Source organism: Phaethon aethereus (assembly GCF_964289735.1).
Source record: "Phaethon aethereus genome assembly, chromosome: 1".
Taxonomy (NCBI): Eukaryota; Metazoa; Chordata; class Aves; order Phaethontiformes; family Phaethontidae; genus Phaethon; species Phaethon aethereus.
The window spans coordinates 213,778,628-213,800,195 of NC_138575.1; the positions used below are offsets into that span (position 1 = coordinate 213,778,628).

At 37.7% G+C, this 21,568-nt stretch overlaps 1 protein-coding gene across 3 annotated transcripts in view; it reads left to right on the plus strand.

The window, feature by feature from the left end:
- GRM5 (glutamate metabotropic receptor 5) overlaps positions 1 to 21,568 on the plus strand; it is a gene marked incomplete at both ends in the record, with an annotated part of 282,842 nt that overhangs the window by 210,027 nt on the left and 51,247 nt on the right. For all 3 annotated transcript variants that reach the window (XM_081997027.1, XM_081997025.1, XM_081997026.1), the window contains one exon: positions 13,793 to 14,028. In XM_081997027.1, the coding sequence (XP_081853153.1) occupies positions 13,793 to 14,028 (236 nt within the window). The remainder of the gene's footprint in view (positions 1 to 13,792; positions 14,029 to 21,568) is intronic.

Consider the following 21,568-nt stretch of genomic DNA (forward strand, 5'->3'; position numbering starts at 1 on the left):
TTTTTTACTCAGTTCCATCAGGGGGAGAATGCTGGGTTTGGTGAGCTTTGGTTTGGGTACAGTAAAGCAAGCTCTGTGTATTTCTGATACTAAATCTGTCATGTTTGTGTGGACATCAACACAGAAATCAAGGCAATGCCTCACTGTGGGAAATAAGGTCACTTACTTAAAACGTCTAACTCCAAGCACTGGAAGATTCAAGTAGTCGATTTAAAATGAGTTGAGTGGATAGACATGCATTCTCTTTTGAAAATGATCTTTTTAAATCCCTGGAAATGAGAAATACAAGCTGCTTCAGCTAAAGAAACATAGCAAAGGAAATCACTCTTTGTTTTCACGTTGCTTTGTGCACCAAGATGCACGTGTATTCCTGTGTAGACCTGCTCTGAGTCTTGTAAGAGATTTGTGATTTGCTGCAGCAAAGAATCCTTTAGTCCAGACTTCCCAAATCTTGTGATGTACATATTGTGGATCAGCTCTGTCATTTCAGCACATTTATTATGGCACAATGTCTTTGAGAAGAAGCTGGCTTCGAATGAGAGCAAGTGGTGAAATGGTCAGGTTGCAAGACCTTTGACACAATTTCTTCCTGTTGACAAAAATGAACCTTTTTGGTGATGTTCCTTTTCTGATAATTGTTGAAGTGTGTGTCTTTTTTGTCTCCTCAAACTGGTGACTGAAAGAACCTCATGCTTATAGCCGGTGACACCTGAGTTATTCTGAACTGAGTTTTAGAATACGAAGGTCTTATAAAGCTGTTCTATAATTCAGTTCTGTGGACACCTACGGGTAATATCAGCATGAGTGCAATGGATGAGCTAGCCATCACACATTATATCGTCTGAAGACAGGCAGTTAATTAATTAGAGGGATATGTCTTGGTCTGAGCACAGAGCTAGGAAGGCAGTCCTGACTGATGTCAGTGGCAAAGCTTCAGCTGATTTCAGCCGGAGGAGGCTTTCAGCATATTTACCCCGCTTAGGTCATTATTCTAGGTGTGACTTGGTTTCCTTTACCATATTTAGTTTGATTTGCTGAACAGGATGTCAAAAAAAATACCAAAATTACTAATTCCCTGTGGGACCATGAATATTAATTTTTTTGCATGTTTGGTTAATTAAATGTGTGCTAATTATTGCAATTAAACGCTTGAAATAACATTGTTTCTCTGAAAAACTCCTACATAACATCTGTCATTTTAAGACCTTTGCACACACAAAGCTATTCACTGTATAACAACAAATTTGTGTCAGTCTCTCTAGATGTACTGTAAAGCATACACCGAAGTCTGGAGGTTTAAGAATTGTAAAAAAGTAGGAGTCAGTTTAACTCTGTGCTATTAGGATATTGGAACAGTATTAAAATAGGGGCTAAGAATACAAATAGTACCGTTAACATATCATTCTCACCTTTTTGTTCCATGTTCAAATTGTTTGTGTGTGAGCACAACGTTAAGATTGAACTCATAGTTTCTGATTAGTGATAAACTGACAAATTGCCTCCAAAGTAATAAGGTTTAGTATTAATTATTATCAGAAATAGCTGCTGAAATATGACATGTATTTATGTTTCTTTAAATTTAATTTTGTGTTGTCTGACTTTTTAACTCATTTTGTTTAATCTTTGCACCTCCTTAGAATACCCAGATATGTCCACACATACTGATTTACTCATACTGTTTCCTTGTTTATACATCCAAACATTAAGTATATTATTTATGATTAAAAGTATTCTTCTACAGAAAAAATTAGAAGCAACATCTCACGTGCTGTTTTGAATTATAGTTCACAGTGGTTTAATAATTTCAGAAATATAGTAAAAAAAACCCCAAAAATGCAAAATAGCTGGTATACAGACGTGAGATTTTCTATTGCATGCTACTTTTTCAGCCTAAAAATGCTGTAAATATATACTCATAAGAAATAAATATATATTGTTATCTGTTCATTTATAAGACTGTGTTTGAACTTATCATAAAGATTTTTATTTTTAACAAAAGCGGTTCCTGGATGTCTAATGAAGAATCATCCCATTACTGGCAGCCCCAATATATCATTGGCACAAAATAATTCTGATTCAGAATAAGTTATTTTTCTCCCGGTGGACTTGATATAATGAAATATCCTCTTAATCAAGGCAAGCAAAGTCAGTTGTGAGTAGAAAAATAACATTGGTTTATACTTATGTTCATATTGTGCTGCTGTAGAACAAAGGATTTTCCTGCACTCAGGGTCATCCCAGACACGTTTCCATTTCAAGTGCCTGGGATGCACAGAAAATAGCTTTGTGACAGTGTTTCTAGACAGTAGGATTTCGCTTATCATTTCTGCCAAGACCTGATTTCTGTATATGACTCTTTTTTGGTATTTGCTTATATTGGCTTAGTAGGTACACAACATTGCATTGCTTTGTGCATCACATTTTAGTGCCTGAGAAGCTATACCAAAGTCAGGCATTCTGGGGAGGACAAAAATCAGTGTTTTCACAGTAAAAACATTTGTTTGAAATGTTTTAGAGATGAACCATTTTTTTTCTTTCCTGTTTTTCTGCTGTTGCTGACATTATGAAACTGGTGGTTTTTAGGCTGTCATTATGAGAAGTTTGCAGTTTGAGGGGCTTAGAGTGAGTTATAAATATGAGTCAACAATACTAATATTGCTGAAAAAAGCTGCTGCCATATTTGGAAAATATACTTCAAGGATAAGAAGTAATCTTTTCACAGTATAAGAAAGCAGTGATGGAAGCACTTCTGATATCTGATGGCCAATTCCCAAATAAATTTTAGGGTTTCCTACAGCACACATGCCTGCCTTTGGTTTTACTCTCTCTTTCGGCAGTCTTCATCTAAGATGAAACCTGAAAAAAATGGTTCCTGCTCATCTTTTCCCAACATGTTGTCATGAAAAGAAGCCATTCATCCAGCTTTCTTCCTCTTCCCAGCCTCTTATTACAGACTTAGTACTTCCTCCTGGTAGCTATAGGGGAAAGACTGGAGACAACGTGGGAACTACCTGCTGGCTTCAGTGTGGGAATGTGGACAAGCGTGAGCGGGTCCTCAGCGCAGGGTAGGGTGTCCCTATGTCTATACAGATCGCAACAGGACAGTCCACCACTGTCCTCTCATCTTCAGTCCACAGAGCTCCATTTTGGTGCTCACCGGCAGCCGCACTCAGGTCGCATTCTTCGTCCTGTTTGTCAGCGCTTTCAGAGCATCCCAAGGTAGCACTGAGTCCACAGAGACAAGACCAGCTGGGTACTTTCAGGAAGAATGAGACCCAGAATGACAGCAAGTTTAGAAAACAGGTCTTGAAAGGAATGTTCAAAAGAACTGGGTTTATTTAGTCTAAACAAACCTGAAAGTCTGTGCAAATGGTTGCTCTAAAAAGAAGGCAATAAAAAAGTGAGGGACTTAAATTGTGGCACAGTTTTACATTATATCTTAGGAAAAACAACTTTAAGACCTTATAAAGTTGTCGAGGCATCCAAAATACCTTTATTCCTGGTAATATGTCAAATATTTACCTTCTCCTCACTAAAGAATTATTCGGGAATCAAGACACCATACTGCACAAGCCTCGGTGTTTTAAGGGGTAACGTTCAGTTAAGCTTCCCTTCAATTTAGGGGACAACCCACACAATTTATATGTACGGATATAACTTCCTCCAGTTAGTCTGATTAGCTATGAGAGCTTGCAAGCATGAAGAAAGCACATCACACGTTGGAAAGGATGTTTTGTTGTAGACTGGACTGCAGTCAGGATGAATTACTTTACAGGTCTGAACTACAGATGCAGACAGCTGCAAAACTCTCTGTTTTCATGCAAATTAGATGTTGCTATGGACTCTCAGTCTCTCAAGTTGCCATCACAACCTTTCTCATTTGGGGACGTTTCGATACTCTGCAAGTAATCAGTACCAGTAATCCCCTGTGCAAGGTATCTGCCAAATTCACTGCATAGCTACTACTTCTAGACATCATCTTGTAGAAAACAGTGTGTCATACAGCCTAAAAATAATCAGTTCATTTCTTTCCTTTGAATTACCCTTAAATTCATTTCTTTTTATAATATGCATGAAAAAGAAGACAAAGATGAGGAATTGCGATCTAAAAAAAGCCAGGCAGCAAGACAAGAATGCATTGCGTACACAGTTGTTATAAAATGAACTCATCTAAATGCAACAATTTACAGCTGCTCACCAAAAGCAGTTCCAACTCCCCAATATTAACCGAACAAATTTACCTTTGCAAGACTGGCAGCACTTTGCAGAAGAGCATGAGGACTCCCTAATATTTTTAGAGCTTTTAAGATATAGGAAAAAAACTGAAAGAGCAGAGAAATACAATGAAGGAAAATTAAAGACTCCTACACAGTTGGAGAAAAATTCTCAAATATAGCCTCAAATGCTATTGGTCAGATTTTTGGCAGGAGAATGATTACATGAAACAACAGTTTCCATCATCATTATGTGGCCTGCAAAGAGCTTTTTGCATAGTAAAAAAAGACCAGTCTACAGCCTAATGAATGCACTCATTAACTGTAATAGCTTTAGCTATAGATTGAAGGGGGAGGGACTTTAGAAAAAGAAATCAGCTCAGCTGATCCCAAGATACTGCTGCATTTTCCATTTAGAAAATAAGTGGAACTGTTTACAAAAGGGAGAGTGGGGAGTCTATTTTTGTTGTATACATGTATCTCTCAGTATTTTGTCTAATCTTAGAAACAGTGGTTTAGAAATGTGTACTGAATATTCCAGGCAGTTTTCAGAGGGATCCTAAAGCTGCATTCCCCAGCTCATTGTTACTGATTCATGACATTTCAATGATCACTATTTGTCCAGAGCCAATAACTGGAAAGTTACTTTTGATATAGTGAGTTACTTAATGGACCAGACTAGTAGACCTATCTTCAGCTTTCTATGCGGTATCCCAATGGTGTAAAAAGATGATCATGTTAGCTGTAGGGACAATATGTAACACGGTGAGGAGCTGTTGCAGGAACATCTCTTCCAGTTGGTAGTCTGGATGTCCACCTACCTAGTCAGTTTATCATTACTCCTCTCCCTGCTCTCCTGTCCCACCCAGGGCTGGCAGCAGCTAAGAGGCCACTGCACCATCCTAGGCAAGGAAAGTCAAGTGATATCGAAGAAGTGGTATCAGGTGGTATCAAAAGGAGTCTTAGCTCTAAAACCATAAACTGTGGCATCTTAGTGGGATTTGGGTGTGTCAGAGACCTTTTTACTCTAAAAAAATTTTTTTAAAAATCCCTGAGCCATTTCAGTGAAGTAGAACAAGAAAGGATTCAAATAATTTTCAAATAACACATATATAGGATATATTTCTGTATGGGTAGGTCAGCTGGCTCCGTATGGAATGCATTATCTCATGAAGAAATTTGTGTGCATTTTGTGAAAGACCAGTTTAAAATATCCACATTTTCACTTCACCATTTATCATAATTTGTTATTTAAACAGTCCAAATAAATTCCCTTCAAGGAGGATGGTTTCACATTTCAACGTATCAGGTATATAGAAGGCAGAAAATGTATTCTAGCTCTTTCTCCATAAACATTGATATCTTGATAGTATATACCTGATACCTTGATAGCATATCCATGAATAACTTTTTTAAAGTGAGCAGCTAACAAAAATCTCTCCACTGGCCAAGAAGTTATATTTACAATTCACTTTGGTTTAACTTATTAGTACAATAAAATTAAAATAAGTTTATGTTCAAACTTCCATATAATACAGTGACGGAAGAGGGATGCAGTGGTTTCAGACACTGACAATTTGCACAGTGTCACTTGATTGCCCTGCCCCTCTTTTACTATCCAACATATGTGCTTCCTAAATTTTGAAGCAGATTATAACTAATACTTTTCAAATCATGGGTTGTGTATCTTTCTTTATATACTCAACTATCAGAATAATAAAGCTCCAATTCTGATTGATACTGTCAGGTTGCCGCATGGAAAGATAATAAAAACATAATGGACATTCGCCTTGTTCAGGAATACTTAAATCTTAAGCTGTCCTTGAACGATATTGTGGTACTGAATGGAAGAAAAAAATCAATTATAGTATCTATTTAATCTCTTTATCAAGTGTAGGGTTTTCTTCCTTGAAACCTTTTTAGTCCAACTGTCCTTCAAAAGTTGCAGACTTCCTTGGAAGGCTTCTCAGGAATCTGAAAGCTTTCATTGAAGTCAACATTATAAACAAAAATCTGAACCCTATGGTTGAAATTTAATAAATGTCATAAGCAGTACAAAAGACTTGTAACATTTAAAAATAAAACCTGCATCCATTTAGTATGTAGGCATGTCAACTTGTGCAACCGCTTTGCTGTTGTTCAGATCTGTTTTAATTCCCTAATTGGCATTAGAATTTCAGTTCCCACTACTGAGGTGATTTGGACTACAAAAGTAACAGATCTTACATGTAGGACAAATAATACAGAATTGCCACTATGGATATTCAAAACTGAGCGAGTGGCCTTAAGCTGCCAAACCTGTGTTTACCTCAGATTGTTGGTCAAAGTGTCTAAATTAGGGAACATAGAATTTCTTTTCTCTTTTAAAAACACAAACTGTTATCTTAATTATACTGAGAGAGAGTGTTATTTGGGGAATATATCTAAAACCCTTCCTTTCACCCCAAAAAAAGAGATAAAACAGTATAATTTTCCTTTAGAGCAATTTTGAGAAGACTGAGAGTTGTAAAAGCAATAGAAAAACGCATTTCCAGTTCAGAGAAAAAATGCCTTTTCATTTTAAAATATCCTGACTGTGTAGAATGTTAGCTGGCTCTAATTAGGAGAATTTTTTCCCCTGTTTCTTTCACGCTGTGCATGGGGAAGTGTTTTTCCTTGTGGTTCATTTTGGTGCTTCCTCTCCAGAACAGGGACCCTAATTCTGCTGGGCACAGCTGCGTGACCCACTGCAGAGTCCTGCATACTCCATCTGCATCACTGGAATTACTAGCGTGTACAGTCAAACACATGATTAGCCCCAAATCAGTTTCTGTTGTTTGTTGATGCTTCCCATAGCAACTGCAGAGAGAGAAACAATACAATAACAAGGAAAGTAAGGTAAAATATGAGAAGCTAGGGAAACTGTGAGAAGGGGCATTATTTTAACTTTGAATTCTTTCTCTAATCCGCTGGGATTTATACAAGCATCGTTCCCAAGCATACGTCGAACCTCAACATAAACTAATACAAATACAGGGCAGAATGGGCGTCAAGAAGTCAGGCAGCCTGCTGTCCTCCCGTCACCAAGGCAGGGTCATTTATATCAGGCAGATGTTTGTCTATCTTATTCTCGGACACCCCCAACAGTGTCCAAGCTATTCTAGCTCCTCATACTCTCCACTGTGAGGAGTGAGTTCCTGGTGGATAAAATGAGTCTTTCTCCTTCCAGTTTAAGTCATAAACACATACATCAAGATGATAAACAGATTATGATCTTTTTGCTGCAGTTTTTTATTTACCTGAAGACAGTTATCACATCTGACCCCTAGTATTGTGTTTGGTTCTTTAGGCTATAAATCTTCAGCTAATTCGATCAAGCCTGTTTTCTAGATCACTTTCCCACTTTTTTGTCCGACACTTTACCGCTGTCACTAACCACTAGCTTTTCCTTTGTGAAGTTTGGTACTAAAAGCTGTCCTGGATTTGTCTTTAGTAGCTTTCTCCCTGTAATGAACTGCAGGCCAACACTTTCTTTACTCTTCTTCTCACAATAAAGTGGTTAGAGAATTGCTCTGTGTTACTCCTGATGAGCCTTGCTTGTTGTAGCTAGTTTTGTGCCTTGACCTTTCTCATTTTATTGCCATCTAATGTTTTTCTTTCATGCTGATCTTTGATAATCTGAGCTTGCTTCTGCTTTTCAATATATTTCCATCTTTGAGATGATCACATTAATGTTTTATTGTGTTGCCCATCCTTCCTCTGCATGGCACTTTTAAATTAAGTACTTTTTAGTTCTTCAATTCCATAGGCATTCCTTACAACAGATCTAACCTAAGATTTTCTAGGCTTAGTGAAGTCTGTCTTTTCCTCTTTGCTCTTTTAAATGTCACAAATGCTATTTTTTGTGGTTGTTCTCACCCAGTTTGCCTTTTGTGTTATTCTTCTCAAGCAGTCCCCACCTACCGATTAAACACCTACAGAAGAGCCTCCCTTCTCTTGTCACTAGGTACAGACTGTATCCAAGTTAGTGTCACCTAGGTTTTCCAAGACCTTGATAGACAAACTACTGCATTTTTCTCCTACCCCTCATTACCAGTAAGTCCCGTGCTTTGGAGAATGCTCTGGTAGTGGCTCACAAAAAGCTTTCTCCACATCATCTTCCATATTTGATGGCATTAATCAGACACATCTCCTGAGGGACCATATACTTGTCCCTTATAAGCATGACCAGTAATCAATAACCCTAATTCCTTACAAGTTCTGCATCTCTGAACATGTGAATGAAACCCTGATGCATGAGGCAACACCTCCTTCCTACTACATTTGCCTGCTTTTCCTGAACCCATTAAATCTTTTTTTATATTATCTATTTATTTATGCTTGCCTAATGATCTTTTCTGAGCAATTGTTGCCTCACACCAATCTTACCATGAAATTAAAGGTTCCCACATTCTCTTATGTAGTTTAAGCCGACAGTAGTTCTCTTCCTTTGTCCTGTTTACAGTGATGTGCAACTCTAATAATTTGCTAGTCCTGTAGAAGGTGTCAATAGCTCTGCAAAACCCTGTTACCCTTGACAAGCGGATTAACTTCAGTACCATACTCTATGATGTTGGTTGTAATGCTACTCATCAAGCTGATGTAGAGCACTCTTGGAGCAATGTCCATCTTGCCTTTTTGAAGACTTTTTCTGGAATTAAATGTTTTGGTCATTGCTGACCAGGGATTGACTAACTTCACTTTTTCGTAAATGTTTTTCTGGAGGGCTAGCAATTTCTTGTCTGCACTGTATGAACCCAAAGCAGCCATCACCATCATGCATATTGAACAGTCTTTAGAGTCACTAAGTGTCTTTCTGATGACCTCTTCATAATGCTTCAAGCATGAGCTTGCTCCTTTGCTGCTCTTCATCTGAATGTTCTCCTCCCTCCATGGTGATTCTTTCCAGAAGAAACAAAAAGACTTCATTCAAACAGGTGGAGATTTCTTCATAACACATGCAGGCCTGCATCTCATCTTTCTTGGATATCAACACCTTATTGTCAAAGATTGCGTTTCCTTCCTCGCACAATCCCTGTATGATAGGCAAAGTGGATTGAAGTTGGCACAATATTGCCACCCATATGGGGAAGTTCTTACTCGTGCTGGCTATTTCACATGAAAGATGGGAAAGATGGGAAAGGACAAAACACAGAAATTCCAGGAAGCCACATTCAAGTTTCTTACATTTTACCATAACAAACATAACCCTAAAAAGTCTGCATCTCTATCTTCTATGTACATACAGTATAACAATACATACTAGTCTTACTTGTTCAGGTATGTTCAGTTAGAGGAGTCTGAAGACTTATTCCTTACCATTAGTATCCAAGATTGTGGGAGAGGAAGTGAGAAGGATGCTCATGATCACAGCTGTGCAACCCAGTCATTTAAATAAGGTCTCATTTGCCCCTATTTTTCTGTTCAGATGTTTAAAAGTAAATGTATGTACAGTAATGATCTAAAACTTTGAATTATTTGATTGTGTTTATTATTATAAATATTGGTGGCCCTGTTGTGTCATTTATTGGAGCCTTTCTGTGATATAAAACTACGTTGTGATTTACTGTGAGTAAACTAAACCTTTAATGAAACTAGAATAAACTAGACCTTTAATGAAGGAGCAGAACTCTTCCCTTCTGCTGAAGGGTATTTTTTCATTAAAACCTCCATCATACTGGCATACCCTTCAAAAACAGTAGCTAGGACAATGTACACACCCAAATAAGGTCTGATAACAGATGAAGAACATTATGAAAATGGCCCTCCTATTTCAAGTTCATCTCTTGCTAGTACTGCAACTGTAAAAGCCATTTTTCCCCTTTTCCTTCCTTCTGTGATTCCTTTTTTTTTTTGTGCACAAGAATTTTCTTAAATGGTATCTTTTTCTCATTTTTTAGAAACATTATTAACAATTGTATATTTTGATTGGTACAGTATGTTTATCATCCTGTATCACACCACCAGCCCGTAAAGAAAATGCACCAGCCATTAGTCTGACAGCCAAGAATATAAACACAAAAGAACTGGATGAGGGGAAAACACATCCTGATCTTGAAAGACAATTCCCCATTGAGCTGAATGTGAGTGCAATATTGAGTTCAGCCAGATCTGCACATATCATAGTCCTCCTACCTTGCTGACAGCTTTCTACCCTGGTAAGCTTATAAATGAGATATATGAATTACTGCGTACACCTGACAAGTATCTCAACAGGGGACCTTTACTTTTGGTGCTGCAGCTGTGCAACTACTGCTTTCTTTCACAGCAAGGTTTCTTCATGTGCAACTCTATCTTTAATTCTTGGTGGGATCACTTTAAGGAGATTTGCCCACTGGTTAAAAAGCAACACCATCTGTTTCTAATAATCAGAATCACCTAATCAGAATAAAATTGGAAAGCACAATGTCCATGCAAGGGAGAAAAAAACCAAACTCATGTAGTGATCTGTTAACAATATCCATGTCCTATTTAATTTTGGACTCCGTCATCATCGTTACTGGAATACTGTTCACCTGGACTTATTTTACTACCCGTGAGGAAACTGTTTATAACCAATTCATCTAAATATTCTATACACCCCACTGCTAACATAAAAAACATTTATCTCACCAGCGTGCAGTCCTGCAGTGTGTGAGTAGTAGCCTACGCACCTCACCATTTCTGTGGGTAAGGGTGGAGATTATTCTGGGCTTCGTTTGGAGCTCTGTGTCACAGACAATTTCTGATGACAGAGCATCTTTCTTTGGTTGAACCAGTAGATTTTAGTGATGGGTAATACCATTTTGAACCTTTCATAATGCAGCCACCAATGGAGTACAATAACATCACCAACTACTACAGTAAAATTAAGCCATCAGGAGAAGAGAGAAGGTCTACAGAGGGACAGGCAGGACTATGAAAGTAAGCAGGTATCCCCCTCACTGTCCCTTTCTCCCTCATCTTCACACCCCTTCCTGAGTTCAGAGGATGTCACAGGCCTAATATCCCAAATACATCTATATCATCCTGTCATTGACATCCCATAAGTGTTGTTATACTACTGTTGGTGCAGAATTTAAATATCCCACACTACCAGTGCTTTTTTTATATTGATGCAAGTCTCTTTTCCTAATTCACTTTCACTGGCCTTTAGATATTAGTTTAGCATTTGCTTTGCCGCCTTGCTTGTCTGAGGCTTTGTTATCTCTACATTGTTGTCTCCACAATACACACTTTGAGTACATCTTTTATATGTCTCCTAAAAGCTTTTTGCCCAAGAAAGCTAAGCTTGAAATACTTATTTGAATGAAAAACACCTCTCCTGAATTAAGAAGTCCTTCTGCAGAAAAGTTGAGAAGAAGGGTTATGTAATATGGGGTTGTTATTTCTATCTTTTTTAATAACTTATAGCTATAAAATGTTATCTCTGTTGCAAATCTTCTTAGAGAGGATACATATTCATAAAATAATACTATCAATTTTATAGCACTGCTGGATTAGATCTACAAAACTGTTCCTCTGAAAAATGATAAATAAATTAATTACAAGAAAACAGGTTTTTTTCTAATTTGTTTGTGAGACAACTCGTAAAGCTGGAATACTGACAGCACAGCTCTGATTCTCTTAAATTCTCTTCAGCTTTTTTTAAAAAAAAACCCACACTACAGAAAACCTATCACTTCCTGCATTCATAAAACATATCAGATTTTATGAGGATGGATAAAGCTGCTTAAAAACTTGCCAAATATTAAGATGAATGTTTCAAACAAAAGGTTAAATCGCTCATAAATGTAAAATACCTTCTGCAGCTTTTATCACAAAACAACGCATAAATGGTTCTAACTCTTCGTCCAGTAAATAGGTCTGGTGGAAGGTGGGGAGTGTTTCTCTGAGCCTCCTGAGCGTGGCTGGGAACATTAACACCCGTGTTCATCCCTAATTGGATCTAAGCTTCAAGGGAAATTTTCCAAGTGCTGTGTTCGAGCTGAACGTCAGTGCTCAACTTTCTCCTTTCATGAATGTATATTTTACTCTTTTGTGCTCAGTAAATTAGTGCATTTAAAATCTGAAGCATTAATAGTCCCTTCATTTTCATTCCAGACAGTGGATATTATTTTTGCCACTGGTGAAGCTGCTATTTATTGACATTGCAGCTGTGCTAATAAGACATAGTCAAGAGTCCAGGCTTCAATGAAAGCAGTGTCTTGTGCAGAAGGAGTTACTGTCTTAGGTCTTGACTTCTACACTGTGTAAGGACAGCCGAGTCCCCGTGTAGAGAATAGGGAATGTTCTGGGGACCAAGTGGCTGCAGCAGGCTTCCCGCGCGCTCTGTAATCCGGGAGCAAAGTTTAAGCCAGGCAGAAAATGATCAAAATAGAACAACAGAACCACACAGATAAAGGTCACCTACATCAGCTACACTATAACTAACTTAAAATAGCTCTATCTTTAAACAACTCATGAAGCTTTAAAACAAAACAAATTAAGCTTATTTTTTCTCTTTCAGTTATTCAACCTTTAGGATTTAGAGATGCTCTCTATAGTCACTAACATCAGTGCCTTTTCAGAGGGGAAAAAAAAAAACCAGTCTGAGATTCTTCTACAATTCTCTAACTGTAAGACCTGGGGCTTTTGAATAATTAAAATATCATGTTCATGACAAAACAGCAGAAATCTGCAAGACTTTAATGAGATATGTAAATTTTTAGTGGAGTTGAGTGAAACTTTGTAAATGTCAGTACTTCCAAGAAAATCCTTTGTGAAACTGGGAAGAGGGGAATTACCCTGTGAAGTTTGTGACATTTTGTTTGATCTGGCTTTTCAGTCACTTCTGACTACTTGTGGCCAGAGTGTTGCAAGCAGAAGGGGATTAAAATTCTATGTGCAGAACAGTGTCACATAAGTTGTAATACTCCAGCCACCAGCAACCAAGAAACAGAAGCAACACATGGATCTGCATGATGCTCTGCCCAGCTTCATTAGTCATGTCTGCAGAGAGGATTTATTGCTTCAGATGCAAGGCCATACTGTCTCAGCATCCGAGCTCTGAGCTGGTATTTCTGCTTGAGCAGTGTCAGCCCATCCAAAATTTGCTTCGGACTGTTTGTGTCATGCTCCATTCTGTAGTACAGGCATGGTCTGTGACGCAGCCCTGCCCTTCACACTCTGAGAGGTCCTGTCCTCAAGGTCACCTCCTTTCAGGTAAGAGTAGTATCATGCCAGTCTCAATAAAATACTGAATCCAAGACTTTCTCCCCAGAGCTCAGTGAGACTTAGCGTGATGCAGAGATGTGCCTATACATGGCAGATTTCAGGATCTATGATTTTTAATGTCGTTTCCATTACTTGAAGTGAAGGATGAAGAATATATCATCTAAGTAGAAAGTGCCAATGACAAGCAAACCTAAGGAAAAGGAAAACGGTGAATTCTTCTGCTAGAAGTATTACAGGTGCTTTACTAAACTCCACTCAGGATCACAGGTGTGGGTGTGTGCTCTTAGGCTCTGAATTTTATTTTTAAGAAAGTTATTTTCTTATTCTGTTGAATGGTTAATATTGTCTCTCATTTATCTCTGCAGTGATGGCTGGGCAGACAGGTATGACGTGACAGAAGGGTATCAACGTGAAGCTGTTGGTGGAATAACAATCAAGCTCCAGTCTCCTGATGTGAAATGGTTTGATGATTACTACCTACAGCTTCGGCCAGAAACCAATCACCGAAATCCATGGTTTCAGGAATTTTGGCAGCACAGGTTCCAGTGCCGTTTGGAAGGGTTTCCTCAAGAGAACCCTAAATACAACAAGACTTGCACAAGTAAGCGAATTTATTACTTCTGCTGTATAAACCAGTGTGACTGAAGGTCTAGTGTAAACAGCTTGTGTTGGAGTGATGCAGCCTGGTCTGGTGGAATAGTGAGTGGGGCTGGAGGTAAAGAGGCTGGAACTGCAACGCTTGCTCTTTCTAAAAAGACAACAACCACCGTTTAAAAAGTATTCAGATCTCTAAAGACACAAATAGATAGTGCCTCAGTACCTAGCTCCTCTCCATATTCGAAAAACTTGATGCTACATTACCTCCATAGGCATCTAAACACTTTCAGAAATGTAATTCAAAATTCAATGCTTCTTTTCTGAAACAGGGCTAATCATATTGCTTTAGCTCACAGGAGTAGTGAAAGAGTTAATATACTAAAAGTTATCTCAAGTCCATATCATAATGGTGATTATTTGTGTACTTCAGATAAAATACTAGCTGGTTTGAAAGATTTAATTAGATTTTCTTTCAGCCATAAGTCATTTCAGGAAATGCCATTTTGAGCTGATCTTTTTCATTAAATTGTACTGGTTTTAGCAAAATCTGCCACAACATTTTGTCATTTTTGTAAAACAGTGGCAAAAACTCTTTTTCCCAGAAAGATGTGGTGCATTTTTCCATTTTTTTTTTATTACTTCTGTTAATTACTCTATATTTCATGAGAAACCAAGCAGTATTAAGACGACAGGCATCCTGCCGATGCTGGGGCATAAGGTGGTACTTTGCTGGGCGTTAGCCCAACCACAGCTCTAAGCCCCAAGGGACCTTTTGTCCTAAAAATGTTAATGTCTTCCACACACCCATGAGATGAAGAAACAGCTTTAAGGATCAAAGTGTTGATTTTACATAACAGAAAACCCCACATAAGTCCTGCTTAACATTCATAAGTCTTTCTTTCGATTTGTAGAAGGTTGCAGAGGAAGTTTGTGGTTGAGCTGGAAATTGAATATCGGAGTCCCAAAATCTCAGTGTACAGCTTCAACATTCAACTGACTTTTCTCCATTATTTTTTTCTGCTACCCTTCAAACACAGCCTGACACAGATTTTATTTGCTCTATTGACAGGTATTGCATACTGAGAAGTAAACTTCATTGATTTCCCCATGATAATGTAGATCTCTCTCCTGAGATGTCAGCACAGTGGGCATGGCTGGATACAGGCTAATAAAACCCGGTTTCTACCACTGTTCTGTTTTAGTAATGACATTTCAACTTGACTTTTCTGGGTTCCGTTTTTTTACTCACTTTTCAAAAACACTGGGAGAATCTAATTTCTATTTTATGTGAAAGATTGTGAACTGTGAAATGTAGGTCCCTACAGAGTCTTTTATAGTGCTCCAAATACAATTGACTACCACAAAAACCATTATCTCGGGAGTGCAAGGAGATGTTATTTTAGACATGAAGTCACCTAGTCATGGATATGAGACAACTTAATCATAAAGTTTGAATATCTCAATTTGAACAGCACTCATTGCTGGAAGGTTTCCCACAAAGACATCCTGAATGAGCTACAGCTCAAATAGGTTCCTAAAACCCAGGAATGTCAAACACACAAATAATTGTGCAAGAATCACAATCTGCTGATTTGCAAATCATGAACAGAGAAAAGGACTAATTTCCCAAATAGATTCTTCTAATTACTTTTCCTTCAGCTTTATTGTCATATTCAGTGCTGGGCCATGATGGCTACAGTAAAAGAACAAAAATGAGATTATAATAGCTTTAATTCTTTCTTGTTGCTGTAGGGCAGAAAATGTTAATTCAGTTGTAGAGTTCCCCAGATTAACAGCACTACTCGCAGCAATCAATTAAAATTGCCCATTTAATCAGGGTTTTCACACAGGAAGTTGTTAGTCATCATGTTACTCCATTTTATAGTTCTGATTTGGTCTGGACCATCTGTCAAAATGCATATAAAAGAAATTCAAAGGTTGGCCAGAAAGATAACATGCAGTTTTATTTAATGACATTTATTTGGGTTATTAAGTGTTAAGATACCAAGATTTTTTTCTCATAATAGCCCCAAAACTAGTCAAGGATGTATGATACAGTGAAGAAATAGTGAAGTGTAACAACTTGGTGGATTTACCAGCAGGAAAGGCACAAATGTATTCTTTGAGAATTTCAGGAGTGAGAGATTTTGATGTTGGGAGTTTAACCTCAAATTTAACATTATTTTTTCATACTGTCATGATATTTTTTCTTTCTACCTCATTTCCTATGTTCCATATGACTTTGAAGATCATATCTTTATATCAATTCCTAAATTCATATTTCGTTCCCTAACTTGAAGCTCTCGAAGTTTTGAGTCTTAAATTCCCTCAGTTCCAACTTCCCAATTGCAAAGGTGATACTTGACCTTGATGGTCACAAGCATTTCATAATTTTCATGTCCTGAAAGTTTCTGCATGATGATGAATATATTTGTGCCGCTTCAGATTTATCCTGATAAGAAAACATGATTGTGCCCTTCAGTTTATCTAGCGGAATAAAGTCTCTTCTCCAGCAGCTGCATTAAAAAATAAAATAAAAAACGCTAGACATGTGTCTCAGGATTCCAGTTAAAGCGATTGAGTTTATTGAGAAATGTTGGAGAGAAATAAAAATTTATTTTTGCACCAAAAGGCAAGCCATTCTTTACTTCTTAGGTTAATGGTAAAAAGATAAAAATAAAGCTGATTTGTGTTTATAGATGAGGTCATTATTAAGTGATGTTGCCTATATAGAAAGCAATAACAATTACTTTAGTGGAAAAAGATAAATATTCTCCACAACCTGGTTGTACTATCATGAAAAAATAAACAATAGTTGACAGTATAAACAACTAATTTGAACAGCAAGAAAAGAAGCACAAAGAGATACGGCTGAAATCTGAATAGATAATTGACTTCCCCTGTGCCACAGGTATGAACTTAGTTGTTTAAACCTTTGTATTTACTTTGCTGATCCCTGCCTAGTAAAGTGGTAGGTTACATTTACCTCTGACAGAAAATACATGAAGTCATAAGGCAGTGAAGGCAACTCCAATGAGTTGTGAGGGTTTTTTGATTTTTTAACATAAACTATCCATAGAGTGCCAAGCACGTGTTATTATGAAATGAAGACAAGATTTAGGAAGATAAGCATAATAAAACTGTGAAATCAGCCCAATAAAGAGAATCAAAAAAACAATTTAAAATACTTTTTTCTCCATTCATTCCTATCTAGCAATTAAAAGTCTCCATCCCTTCACATACACTTAGTTCACACTGAGGTGAAAATTTTAGCGTCAAGCCCACTTTTCATTTGCAGATTTGAACATACTTAATCCAAATGGATGTCACTGCTGTTGCTAAGTACATTGATTTTCTGCCCAGCTGGAGCACTACAGAAAGTGAGAAGTTTGCAGGCTTATCTGACTTGATTTTCAGTGTAATCAGTTCCATGCCACAGGAGAACTGTTGCAAGCCACCTCCGAACACCAAGTCAGAGAAAAAATTTAAATGCATCCTTTCAAGGAGACATGTAACGGCCTGCAAACACTACAGATTTTACAAGAATTGGATTTGGCTTCCCCTCTGGCACGAGTCAGATATTTTTGTGTTATCTAAGGCCGCAATTCAGTAAAGTTCGTAAATGGTGTGCAAGTTGGTCCGGATGAGTAACTCCACTCAACGTCCATAGTCAGGTCATAAAAGGTTAACCCAATCCTTTGGTATTGATTGCCTTTGGACCTTCGAAGACTAGGTGTGTATGTGCTTGCTTTCTTACAGACAAGTGTCCCCACCAGAAGTCAAATTCCTAGTACTTTTTCCTCCTAGAGTTTTACAAACGTCTTTTAACACAGAGAAGAAACAAACCACAACGCAAGCAAAGTATGTTGTAAAACTCTGACTCAACTGACATTAGTGCAAAAAAGTCAAGTCTTCAAGGTCATCAGGGGCAGGAGCGTATTTATTACATTTACCAGTCTGTTAAATGAATCCTTGTGCCTCTGCTGCTAAATGATCTTGTTTTTCCCATGCTGTGTAAAAGCCAGAGGCATGGATGGAAGAGCATTTTAAGGTGTTACTTAAACACAGAGCAAAATCAGAATACACATCCCAAGTAGCTGTGATCTAAGTGTAAGGCAAAAAAGAGCAAATAAACAGAGGCTGATGCTGATGAAGCAGTGCAACATCTTAGTTTGACTGGCAGAGGTTACAGACTTCAGAAAAAAATGGGGGTTTTCTGTGGAAAAAATGTTGTTTTTAACAGCAAGTTTCATGTAAAGGCACAATAGAAACAAGAATATGAAGGAAGGTGATGGGGCGTTTGCGCAGGTATTCACAGCAGGGTCCTGACATTGAATACTGTGGTTCAAAGCAACCAGGGACAAAACACAAAGGAAATGATGGGGGCTGAGTAATCACAGAGCTCAACCACGGGCAGGACGCAGAGGGCACTGAAAGAGAGGAAAGCAACATGTGTTTGACATGCTTGGGAGCAAGTAGCCAGTGGCAGGGTTTCAAGGAAAGAAGAACATACTCAAAGTGATAAACAGGGACAAGGAGATGTGCGGCAGCATTCCGGCTGGGTCTTAGCAGGATGCAGATAGCCAAATCCTCCATCTGTGATTTGACCATGTGGCTTCTCTGAGATGAAAAGTGACATAGAAGAAGGATGACCAATATTTCTCCACGCAATTAAAGAGTTTATTTGCAGAAATGGAGATTAGGGAAACTTGGGGTAAAGTTTTGTGGCTAAAGGTACAGAAAGGCACATAAAATGTAAAGGCAAAACTTATCTACCTGTTTTCTGAATCTCATCCAGCTCCAGCTAATTTTAATGAGGTCAAAAGGACCCACAGAAAATCCCAGAGTTTCAGATGAACAGAAATTTGGTTTAACAAATGGTCCTTCTGAGTTTCCAGACAGTACTGAGGAATAAAACATGACTGTACTGCAACATGCTAATAATCTGTTGGTTAAATCTAAGCTGAAATGCCAAAGCTGGTTTAATTAGAACCCAGCTTATAAAAAAATAAGCGCTGTGAAACTGGAAGTATCTTTTCCATATTTCAAGAAATGTGCCACATTTAAACTCCATATTCCCCAAACATATGGCAAACCCACACTTTTATTTTTAGATTGCAAATGAAAAAAAAACCAAAACAAATTGAATAAAAATTCATTTGTATTTTTAAACAGTAAATTTAAGGGCATTTTAATACTGAACACATCCTGTCTGTCATTCATTTTGATACTTGATATATTATGTCTCATGCTTGGGCACTGACGAGCTGAAGGGTGGTACAACCCTCATTTTTATGGTCCACATTTCAGATCTGGAGCTCAAACACTTTTACAGTAATGCTGGGCCAGGTCCAGATATTTCCAAAGGCAGGTCAGCTGTAAGGCATAGATCCAGATCTGAATTTTCTAGAAGCCTGATATAATCTGAGCCAGGAACCTACACAGACGTGTCATTATTTTTTTTTACTCACTTAGAGGAAGAAGCAGTGAGGCACTGAGAACTGCTATATGCTCTGTTAAACCATTTTGAAAGACTTTTTCATATACATTGTTCCTGATTTTAACACACCTCTAACTCAAACCCTTGAATAACTTCAGGCTTCTCACTGCTGTTATGGAATTCATCAAACTGCTCCAAAATCTGACTACAAAGCTACATCTGTTTTTCCTTCACTTCACGCTCCCTGTCTTCTTCCTTCCATATATTAGATATATTTGATGATCTAATATGCTACCATACCACAGGTTTTATTCTTTGTATTATAATTCCTTTTCTCACTGCCTTTCTGAACCTTGAAAACTGTGGAAGAGATTAATGCCATTGTACAGGTAGACCATGCCTCTCCAGCCTAAAGAATAAAAATAAATTATAATTAAATGTATTCAGATCATATACCTTTCTTATTAGATGGATGAACTGGAGTAGTTCCTGTCGTTCTTTTGTCTCAGCAGTTTGATTTCCTATATAGATCCAAATACTTCATATAAGCATGTTTACAAGTACAGAAGGTTTTATACGAGCATTTAATGTGCTTTTGCATCTGTCGCGCTTGTGTTTCGTTGTAATTTATGACCAAAGAAATTGAATTCTATGGACAGTGAAAGGATAGTAATGTTGTTAAGAAAATGGGGTGAAGAAATAGATATCTATTCACTTACCTTCTCCTAGGACTTACTGTCACTGTTACTTTTTTTGCCGATTTTACTGAACTTGACAACAGAAGCCAGACCACCACCAGTATGTAGGCACTCAAGGATGCAGGTCAACCTCTAGTCAGACTTGTGAGAGCTCTGAACATGCTTTGCTCATCTAGGCTTAAATAGATGTAAAACACCAAAGTCAACTAAGTACTTGGAAAAAAATTTTTTCAAAGTCCTATCTGCATTTTAGGACATTGAATTTAGTCTCTCAGTCATTTTAAAATTTAACATTTTAGTGCTAATCATCACATGAAGTGTAACAGTGCTAGCACTGGCTTTCAGTTGTGAAAAGTGAAAGTTATAATTGGTCAAAAACATTTGGCAAGCGGATTGCACTGGAAGATATTTGCTTGTCAAATTTGAAAAATGTACCACAGCAGTGTGTTGATTCAATGACACACACTTTCAAAGAAAAGCATTAAAATGAGTCATTTTTTGTTTTCCCATTTCAATGGCACTGAAGTGTTTTGTTTCAAGTTTAGAATTTACTTTTACATTGTTTCCGTGTTATGCGATGTTTTTCACTTCAGCATCAACATGACATTTTCCAGTGTTGCCAAATCTCTTTTTTTTCCTCTGAATTTCCTTTCCAGAAAAGATAAAATCTTATCTTGGGCTTTTGTATTCATTTTGAACGGAAAAGGGCATTTGTACAACATGAAATTTCCCAGACAGTAGGAAATACCTTTGTTCATCGGTCCAAGAGCCTGTAAGAAGTTAAATTAAGGAATGAATAAATAAATACATAAGTAAATGAACTATTACATTTTATTTTTAGCAGAAAAAAACCTGTAACTTTACAGAAAAAAAATCTGTATCTTTAAACAATGTTAACTTAATTAACACTTAATTAATGAACACTGTCCTTCACATATACAACCTTTCCTCCACTTTATAAGGCTACACTCATTTCTTCACTGAAGAGCCATGCATGTTTCTGCGATGACTGACTTGCAGCCATGCCATCCAGAACATGCAGATCCAAGGAAGGTTACTGGTGTGTTCCCCAGGAGCACGACTGTAACAGCATGGACCCATGTCGGACGTAAGGTGTCCCGCACCGTCACTGGCGGCAGACAGGACCTGCTATGTCTTGGTTACCAAGGGCAGCCTTTTCCCCTGGTTTTTTTGAGATATTCACTAAGGCAAAGGAGGAGAAAAAAAAACCCCACAACCAAAAACCTTTGCTGGTGGGCTTGAACTTCAACTACTGCTAGCAGAAAGTGAATGTGGGATTATTTGCCAGCAAAACCATAACTCATCTCTGTCAGCCTGTTGTCTCTCAAGACAAAAATTAACATATAATGTTAAATGTCTTTAATGACATATGTATGGAAATCATA